The sequence below is a fragment of the Epinephelus fuscoguttatus genome, linkage group LG8, assembly GCF_011397635.1.
Source record: "Epinephelus fuscoguttatus linkage group LG8, E.fuscoguttatus.final_Chr_v1".
NCBI lineage: Eukaryota > Metazoa > Chordata > Actinopteri > Perciformes > Serranidae > Epinephelus > Epinephelus fuscoguttatus.
In genome coordinates, this window is record NC_064759.1 from 6,262,682 (window position 1) to 6,273,389 (window position 10,708).

The 10,708-nt window shown below is 43.8% G+C and overlaps 1 protein-coding gene across 4 annotated transcripts in view; it reads right to left on the reverse strand.

Annotated features, from left to right (window-relative positions):
* Positions 1–4,517, reverse strand: part of dpy19l1l (dpy-19-like 1, like (H. sapiens)) — a 58,465-nt gene extending 53,948 nt beyond the window's left edge. For all 4 annotated transcript variants that reach the window (XM_049583327.1, XM_049583328.1, XM_049583326.1 and 1 more), the window contains exons 1-3: positions 4,152–4,517; positions 3,703–3,727; positions 3,525–3,612 (exon numbers count right to left, since the gene is read on the reverse strand). In XM_049583327.1, coding sequence (XP_049439284.1) covers positions 3,525–3,612; positions 3,703–3,727; positions 4,152–4,374 — 336 coding nt within the window. In that variant the 5' untranslated portion in view covers positions 4,375–4,517. The remainder of the gene's footprint in view (positions 1–3,524; positions 3,613–3,702; positions 3,728–4,151) is intronic.
* Between the last annotated feature and the right edge of the window lie 6,191 nt (positions 4,518–10,708).

Here is a 10,708-nt window from a genome sequence, read left to right on the forward strand (position 1 = left end):
GCAGACTGAGGAGCCGCGGTTCGAACTGCCCGTCTTCATGTTAGTGGAGGGCCCACTCTACCTCCTTAGCTACAGCCACCCAACAGAAAACACTGCTAACAGTTTAGCCTTCGGCTAACCAAAGTTTAAGACTCACAGCTCATGTTAATGTAACTAACGTTAACTAGAGCCTCAAATCACAATGTGTCCTCCGCCTCAATCCCCACTGCTACAGACCACCTTGCAGGAAGCAGATCGGGCAGCAGCTATGGAGACGGACCCCTAGTTAGCAGCCGCAACAACCTGAATCCAGTCAGCACAAACCTCAGTGACTCCCCACTGGATCAGCAAACTTTTTGTTGCTGCTGTTACACAGGTAAGACCCAGTGCTGCTGCTGGCCACCAGGCTGCTGTGACACCCAGTGCTGGGGGCTATACGCTGGCTGAATTCCAGCCACTACAGCTTTCCACCGCAGTACTGTCTCCCAAGGCAGTGCCTGCTCTCCACCCAGGTAAGTAGTCCACACTGGGGAGGTGGAGGGACTGGGGGGTGGCTAGCTTCTAATTCTTGTCTCATTTGTGAGAACACTGGGTTAATGTATAAAGTGCAAGCATATTCCCATGGTCATCTGGTGGGAGGGGCTTAGGACAGAGAGGGAAGAGCTGCAGAAGGGGGACAAACAGCGCCAGAAAATCGACACCACCGAGATGCACTGACATTTGGTATATTATCAGAATCACAAATGTCAGTTTTGAATGTGGAGATGATATGGAGTTGGGGGAGTTAAGGTGCAGTCACATTACACTACTGTCTTCCAAATAATATCCACTACTGCATCTCTCATCCATTTTAACTGAAGTCTGAGCAGCTGACAAATTCAAGCCCATGCTTCCTGTTATGATCATCTGGCCCACTCTGACAGACTCACAGGTCAGAGTTCACCTCTGTCCAACTCTGCCTTGCGAAATCGTCTAGTTGCCAAATAGAAACACATTGTTTGGAAATGTCAGTGCCATTATTCTGGTGCTGTGTCATCACCTTGTTTTGACAATAACACAATAACAGATAACAAACTAAAGCATCGCTCACAGAGGCTCTTCAACGGCTGCGATCGCTCTGCTGGATATTTATTTATAACCCACATTGGAACCGTGACATCTCATCATTTTCAAGGCTGAGCACGAAGCAATTCTGGTGAACAGAAGGCTTATGTGACAGAGCTTTCATGATGACTAGGGCTGCAACTCATGTTTATTTACCCATTAATTTCTGCCCATTATTTTCTTAATTGATCACTTAATCCTTTGGTCTACAAGATGCCAAAAAATAGTGAAAAATGTCTGTCATCATTTCCTTAAGCCTGAAGAGCTGTCTCCAAATTGCTTCTTTTGTAACAGTCAAAAAGCCCCAAATATAAAATCTTCAAGCACATTATGCACAGGAAAGCAAATTACATAAACAAATAAATGATCATCAGTGTTCTTGCAGATTACTTTTCTGTCACAGTGATCTACTGTACATATCCCGTTCCTTTAGAATAATGTACCTCACATCACGGCTCTTCACACACTATAATTGTTGAAATGGCATGAAACATATATAAATGCAAGGGAGGATGCTGAATGGCTCGTTGCGGAGGGGCTGCTCACTACGGTGGCCAACACAAACACTCAAATGGCCCTAACTAGAGCCAGTGTTTAAAGACTCTCTAAGTCTTCCTAAGCTTGAAAAGTTTTTGTCACATACAGCAAACATCTCCTCACGATCCGCTAGCTACATGTCCTCTGAATACGCTGTGAAAAAGTCCAGTCTCTGTAGGCAGCCCAGGCTCCGCAAATTTGCTGTATGTGAAGACTTAGAGAGCCTTTAATTTGTCCAATCTGGGCTACTGTAGAAACATTGTAAACTGGTGGACGAGGACCCTCTTCATATATGTAGATATAAAGCTCCATTTCCGCCAGACACTTTCCGTATGGTACCTTAGGAACCAACAGTAACCCTTCAAACATGGTACCTAGACCCTAGCGTTTCCACTGCAAACAGTCCTCTTAAATGTGGGCGGGGTTGTTGTCACTCACTGCTCCATCCAGCACTCACTGTATTTCCTCCTTTATCAGTCTGCACTTCATTTATCGTCCACAGAACGAGGCTGCATGCCAACATTTTCAGAACAAAATAAAACAGGCTGCAGTGAGAGTCTCTCTCCATGGGATATTCAAAAATAGTGGGTTGGTACATTTGATTCTTCTCAGGCAAGCTCAGGGGTTTAGTGTTGCTGTAGCCCACAGGAACAACGCTCCACAATGCTTTTTTTTCATCCAAGTGAGGATTAGAATATATGCAGTTCACATAATCCAGTTGAAATTAATATATTTTTAAACGCTTGAAAATCTACTCGTTACCAAAAGTATCTGTCACATAAAAACTAAAGTGATGGTCAAAGTTGTCACAGTGAAATTTAAGGTGTGCTAATGGATTCACATCATCAACTCATACACTGAGTAACATTACAAGTTAACGTTCCACCTTAAAAGTTGCCGGCAATCGGCCCAGTGAATGAAGTTATTTTTTCTCAGACTCCAGCTGCTGTGAGAGGCAGCAAAACATCCTTTCATTTTATAGTTACAGTTTACTAATAAAACTCTCCACAGTATGAACAGTGGTTACATGAGCCTCAAAAGCAGACACAACTCAGCCCTGAGCAGAGTGACCGTCCTCTACTGACCAATCAGACTGCACTGTTCACAGCTCCACCTTTTAGTACCAGATCTGTGTGCTAGGTACCCCAACAGAGGGGGGACCAAACATGGGGACGGTACGGAACGGTTCCATTGGTACCATCCACAACTTTTCACAGTAGAGATGGAAAAAAAGCGTACCAAACTGAACTGAACTGAACTGAACGGTGGAAACGAGGCTTAAACGGCTCATTCCAAGGTAACAAACACATGACAATTTTCTTTTTCTGGCGATTATACACTAAAAAAAACATACTTCTGCCAACATATCCCCCTAAATTCTACACACTGGACCTTTAAATGGTAATGATAAGCTGATAGATGGTTTGGTCTATCCACAAAAAATAGAACTGATCTGCAACTATTCTGCTTATCTATTAATCATTTGAGTCATTTGTCGGGCAAGAATGCCGCTGTACCCTGATTCCAGCTTCTCAAATGGGATTATTTACTGCTTCTCTTTGTTTCATATAATTGTAAATTGAATCTCTTTGTGTTTTGGATTGTTGGTTGGACAAAACAAGACATCTTAAAGATGTCAACTAGAGCTCCTGGGAAGTATAATTTGCTACATTTTGCTGAAATTTTATAGACAAAGCAATTAGTCAGTGAATATAAAATAACTGTTAGACTTACTGATAATGAAAACAATTGCAGCCCTGCAGCACCATGATCTTCCTTTAAGCTTGCATCTGCATTTGCACTAAAACTCAAACAGTACCGGCTGACATGAGGAAACAGTGGCATCAGCTTCACTGCTATTATTAGATCATTTATAAAGATAACAGTGATTTTGATTTCTTTACCATTTCTGTCCGGAAAGCCATTTCCTTCTCCAGGTTTGACAAGTGTGAGAAGTGTCTGTCATTCTCAAACAGCTGTGAGAGATGATGCCTGATCATAGGAGGAGAAACATGTGAGCTGCATCCACAAGTAAACACAGCCATAATGTATGAGTAATAACATGCTGATGGAGCAACTCACCAGTGGAGATACCCAGTCAGAGCAGCTGTGGACACAGAGAGGATTTACTTCAGCTGCTGCTATAAAATAATGCTGCTTCACGGTCCAGAGACAAGCCACAAACACCACACCAGTTCAACCACAGGGGTGAAGACTATAATGGCTATGGTGGTGCATGTTGAAGATAAACCATGACAGCATTAGCTTCAACTTTGTCAGAAAACCTGTCAACACGTGTGGGACTAATATGTCACATAAGCAGAGAGGAACCCAGACTACTTTAATGGGATTTTAATGAACAGCAACAATAGGTAGCTAACGCTGGTGAGCTAGCGTTAAGGTGAGCTAACGTTAGCCAAGTAATCAGCGGCGGAGATAACTTAATTTAGCGGATCCGCTAATGCTACTAGTATACACAGCGTTAGCAGCCGTTAGCAGGTGAAGCTAACAGGCTAACGCTCCTAACTTACCGAGGAGAAGAGTGATTCCCAGCTTCACCAGCGCAGAGGGAGTTAGCCCCAGCTTGTGTCTGATGCCGGAGAGCCCGTTTGAATGGGAGCTGATGAAAGCTTTGCCCTCCCTGCCTGCTCGCCTAACGTTACTTTTGCCAGGGGGTGAAACAAGCGGGCTCTTGTCGCGGTCAGTCTGGGTCGCTGGACTCTTCCCGGTCTGCTTTCTGTTTTTAGCCACCATGATTTTCACCCAGGAAGAGCCGAGCTGAGGCAGCGAGGCGCCGTTGGAGAAAAACCCGAGGGGTGTGAGCTAAGCAGCCCCTCAGTTGCTCGTATCTGGTCCTCGGATCTGCCCCTTTACTACCTGAGTGATGCTTCCACTGGCTCCTCGCTCACACTCCGGAGAAACGTAATGAGGCTGCGCCCCCTGCTGGCCGTGTGGCGTCACTACAAGGAGCTTCTGCTGGTAACCATGACAACGCCATGCAGCCTAGCAGAGGGGTAAACTGTGATTTTTGATGAGAAAAACAAGAATCTTTTCCTTAACCTTTAAAATATTCCACATTATTCGTCACATTCAACTGTTCATACACATTTACACCACCCATGCAGTTTAACATCAGCTTTTCAAGCTAATTAAACCAGGGGTCAGCAACCTGGACTGTCGAAGGAGCCATTTTGGACCAAAAATAATCAAGAGATAATAATAATAATCAAGAAAATCTGCCCGGAGCCACAAAACATATTTAAACCTTATGGTAAGACTGTGTTTTAAATCCAAATTAGCCCACTGACATTAAAAATAGGGCATTCAAAAATAAGTGTTACCAGATACAGTATCTCACATAAGTGAGTACACCCCTCCCATTTTTGCAAATATTTCATTTTATCTTTTCACAGGACGACACTACAGAAATGACACTTTGATATAACTTAAAGTAGTCAGTGTACAGCCTGTATAGTAGCATAGATTTACCTTCCTCTGAAAATTACTCAAAACACAGCCATCAACATCTAAACAGCTGGCAACATAAGTGAGTACACCCCACAGTGAACATGTCCAAATTGTGCCTAAAGTGTCAGTATTTTGTGTGCCAACCATTATTATCTAGCACTGCCTTAACCCTTTTGGGCATGGAATTCACCAGAGCTCACAGGTTGCTTCAGGAATCCTCTCCCACTCCTCCATGATAACATCATGGAGCAGATGGATGTGAAGACACCTTGCGCTCCTCCACCTTCAGCTTGAGGATGCCCCACAGGTGCACAGCTGAGTTTAGGGCTGATACATACTTGGCCAGTCCATCACCTTCACCTTCAGCTTCCTCAGCAAGGCAGTTGTCATCTTCTAGGTGTGTTTTGGGTCATTATCATGTTGGAAAACTTGATAATGAAAACTTGCAGCTCAGTTTCTGAAGAGGGGCGATCATGCTCTGCTCTAAATTCATGTTTCCCTAAATGAACCGAGCTCCCCAGAGCCGGCAGCACTCATGCAGCCCCAAACCATGATGCTGCCACCACTATACTTGACTGTAGACAAGGGACAGTTGTCTTGGTGCTCTTCACCAAGGTGCCACACATGCTGAAAGAGCACCAAGACAACGGTCCCTTGCTTACAGTCAAGTATAGCGTGAGGTGTGAGGTGATAGTGTTGTCCCATGAAAAGATAAAATGAAATATTTGGAAAAATGGGAGGGGTGTACTCACTTATGTGAGATACTGTAGATAGATGTAAGGTCCCTGGTAGCTTTTTACACAACACAACACATACAGAGACAGAAATACACACATGGATAGAAAAGATAGGTCAAAAGAATTTAAACACACAGCAGATATCACATGACTTAAAAAAATTCTACACATTTTTATTTTTATTTATTATTGTTGTAGGCCTTAATAAATTCTCATATTATTATATCAAATTACAAAAATGTGTAGTCTATGCACTTTAACATTTTGTCAAATAAAATGTGCTGCATGGCGCCCTTTCCTCTAAATTTTGCTAAACCTCAACAGCGTGATCTCAGCAGGACTTACCTGGTTAGATATGGGTTAAATAAAAATAAAATAGACTGTCAATTACCAGCAAACTTTTTATTTGATTTTTAACCCATACTTAACCAGGTCCCGTTGAGATCAACAATCTCTTTTACAAGGAAGACCTGGCCAAGACAGCAGCACTCAAAAAGTTTCAGACCAAACGACATCACAATAAAAAAATATAAAAGATACACAGTAACTTGCGTACAAACAAACAACAAAGACAAAGTGAAACCAGTGGGAGAGCTGAAAAGATTTTATCAAAGGGGGCAAAAATGAAGTAAAAACATAATTTATTAACCAGAGAAGGAAAATAAATACGATTTATTATTAGAGTATTTACATGTATGGGTATTCAATTTGACCATTTATCCTTATAATCTCTGTTGGTGTCACAGAAGTTTCACCAGCATTCAAACACCAGTAGATGTCACTAAAGCATTACAAAACATATCTGCACTTAAAAATCACAGTTCAGCATTTTCAACTGTTCCATACAACAATAGCTCTGCTTGTGTGATGCTGGATTATAGCATTATTTAAAGACGTCCTCATTCAACCAAACTTTCACGTTATTTTCTTAAAGTAGTTCTTTTGCTTCATATTTTTGTTGTGTTTCAATGAATTCACATTTTATTGACAACACCGCAGCTGTTATCATCTGTGGATGGAGGAGATCCTGCACACCCACAGGCTGATACAAGGAGAACTTTATTTTTATAAAAATATATGAAGTGATGATTCTGGATTCAGACCAGCAGACTCTGCGGTGCTGCTCCTTCAGGCTGAGACATGGGTGCTGCAGTTTCTATCTGGCGACAGAGACCAAAACATCAGGGAAGATAAGTTGATCTCATCTGTTTAGCTTGGATAAAGAAAGAGGGGAAAAACTACCCGCCTTCTGCTGGTAACATCATGACGGCTTCCCTCAAACTCCACAAACAAACACCGGCCAGTGAATCCTCACGCTGATTCCCGCTCAGGGTGATGTGGTGGCAGGACTGGGAGGTGTACAGTGAGAAGAGCAGGCAGGGATGAGAGGTTTTTGGGAGACAGTGTGTTTGTTTTCTCCGCCAGCACGGTACTGGGAGCCAAAAGCTGCGTGTGAGAGAATCTGTGAGAATCACCACAGAGTGAGAGGAGGGAGATGAACATGGAGTCAGAGCTGTGAGTCAAAGCAGAGGTCAGAGCTTCATCAGGACTGTAACTCTGAGGACAGGAGTCTGAGCATGTCATACCGGGAATATCTGTTTGCACTTAATCTAGCCTTTGAGTTTTTGTATTGTTATACTAATTCAAGGTAAAATCCATCATTTATTTTGCTCTACAATAATCCCAGATCATTGTCACTCCCAACTCTTCAGATACCGCTGCTTCATCAGTGATTTCGTCATCAGACACCAACGCACAGAGACACCTTTTTCAGTTTGTTACGCACCAGGCACATCATTTTTAGAGGCAGCAGGAACTACCTTAATATAAAGGGTGAGAAAGTCCCCATAGCGTGGGCAAGGGGAGGTGGATTGGTCAAACAAACCCTGGACTTTTACATGGGAGCCCGCTATTTGGCTCCTGTGTGAATTTCAAGCCAAATCATGATAATTTGTTCCAAACCCAACCACATGCTCTTGTTGCCTAAACCAAAATCAACTGAAAAACAAACCCAGTGCATTTCATTTATTCATTCATTTTCCATAGCTGCTTATCTTGTTAGGGGTCACAGGGGAGCCTGGAGCCTATCCCAGCTCACACTGGGCGAGAGGCAGGGTTCACCCTGGACAGGTCACCAGACTATCACAGGGCTGACACATAGAGACAGACAACCATTCACACTCACATTCACACCTACGGACAATTTAGAGTCACCAATTAACCTGCATGTGTTTGGATTGCTGGGGGAAGCCGGGGTGCCCGGGGGGAAGCCCATGCTGGCACGGGCGGGGCATGCGGCTTCTCCACCCCAGGGTTTGGTTGCCGGGCTGCCCACACAGTCTCACTCCGACCTCGTCACGGGCATTCCACATCTACATATGACCTGCAAGTTACCCTGGGAGCATCGGTTGCTGATGTTCTGGAACATCATGTCAACCTCAACTTGGGGCTGCTCACTATGGTGGCAGACACGAAAACATGAATGGCCCAATCTAGAGCCAGTGTTTGGTTTGTCCACTCGGGGCTACTGTAGAAACATGACAGTGCAACATGGCGATCTTCGTAAGCTCCATAATCTCCAAATGGCTCTGCCAATAAAACCCCCCAAAATCCTACACACTGGACCTTTAATAAAAATCCTCAGTCTAAGCCAAACTGTCTCCTCATCCCTTATCATAGTCGCATCCAAATGTGTAATGTAACTGCCTTGCTCTCTGCGCACGCTCATCTGACAGGATGCTTATTGTTATACCTCCCTACAGCAGTTGTTGTTGGAGCGCCATGCGTTTGTACCGTCCCCATTTTGTCTGTCCAAAGCCACGCCTGTAAACCACCAGCACATGTGGACATCGCATGGGATAAAACCCTTTCCCTGCGTGCCACATCTCTCATCATCACCCCCAGTTTCCAACCCACCAGAAAGCCCCCCGCTCCCGCTTCGCTCTCATGGTGGTATTTTCTCAAACTCCCGGCTGATCCACGGACGAAATACAATAACTGACGCTGAGTTGTCGTCAGGGCTGTCAGACACCCAGAGGTGTCGCTGGATGGGACGACGCTGAAGGACAAGCTATTGAAAACTGTTAGCTCAGCTTGCGATTACACTGAGGGAATTTGTTTTTACACCAAACACAGTGTGGCAGAGGCACTGGCCGGGTGAGGGTGTGGGTGGGTACGGTCAGGGGTTTTTGGCCGAGCCAGTGTTGTGGCTGCGGCTTGACAACACCCTCTATCCAAGATGCTTCATGGGGCGTGTTGTGTAAGGGACCTCCTGCTAATTAAAGACAGCTGTGTCTGAATTAAACCATGTCTACCTTTAAAGAGAAGACACATTGAATGACTGGATTTAGGGGGAATACAGTCACATATGTTTAGATTTCCCTCATAAACAAGCTCATACTACAGGATTGCATTCAGATCTGTACTTACCTGTCAGGTTACAGTATAAATGGCACTGCTTGGTTGTGTAGCCTGTTCACATATGAAAGCTTTGTCATGCCATCTCATTATCACATGATTCATTTTTGTGGATTTAAACTCTTTGGGGGTGCAGTAATATAATATATTTATCTTCAGAATATGTGTGTGTGTGTGTGTGTGTGTGTGTCCTGTTGGGCTGAGGTGTGAAACAGTTAGCAGTGTTTATAAGCTGCAGCTCTCAGAGCAGCGAGGTCATCTCTGCCACACAAACATCTCCCAGATGGCTGCAAGAACTATGGAAGAGGAGGAGGAGGAGGAGGAGGAGGAGGATTCTGGCTCGGACAGAGAGGAGACCATCGATGCCAAAGTAACCAAGGGACAGTGGGAAGACGGCTGTGTGTGTCTGTGTGTCTGTGTGTATGTTTTATTTAATCATGAAATACAATGGATAGTAATTACAAAATTGCGAAAGTATGAATCACTATTTGTTGAACTAACCTCCTCAGTGTAATAGTGGAGCAGTGGGCACAGTCGTCTGTGTGTGTGTGTGTGTGTGTGTGTGTGTGTGTGTGTGTGTATTGCTTGTCTTCAGCAAGATACCACTGATATTTTGTCAAGATTCATATTTGTTTTCATGTGCCGACCCAGTCGCCAGAATAAATGTTGTAGGTTTCTCCAGGGATACGTTTCATTTGTATGATATTATGTGGCAGATATGGTATTACTGTATGTTTCATTTGAACAACACTGTGGTTAAAGTGTGGATATATTTAGGCACAAAAACCACTTGGTTATGGTGAGTCAAGATCATGTTTTGGCTTAAAATACCTGGTTTTGGGGGCACAATCCCTGTTGGATGTCTCAGTAAAAAAAACAAACGCTTATGTTGGTGAAAAACCTGCAGGAAATGCAGCAACAGGTCACTAAAAAACAACTGGATTTATGTTTTGTTTGTCTCAAACTTTATTCTGCAGTAGTCAGCTGACTGGCATTTTGGTATCACTTCATCCACCATCCCCTCCACCGTATTGTCTCTATTCTTCCTGTGTAAAATCACCAACCCAATCGCCAGAATCAATGTTGGCATTGTACTTTTTTGCAAACTATGGATGTGCTTAATTTATGTTTCAACAGCGTTGTGTTAAGTGCGTGGTGGGGTTTGGGCACAAAAACCATTTGGTTATGGTTAGGAAAAGATCATGTTTTGGCGCAAAATACCCAGTTTTGGGAACATAATCCCCGCTGGAAAATCAGTGATGGGTTGCTACAAACAAAAGTTTTGTGATTTGTTGGTCTTGATGCCGCTGGGTGCCGTTACTGGCCGTGTATAATGCCGACATGAAAGGATGGCTTTTCTCGTTGGTGTCTGACTCTTGAAGTCGCTGCCCACGCGCCTGTATTCAATGACTTCAAAATGAGACCTGGTTGGGGCTGCATATATTTGTTTGTGCACACTAGCATGG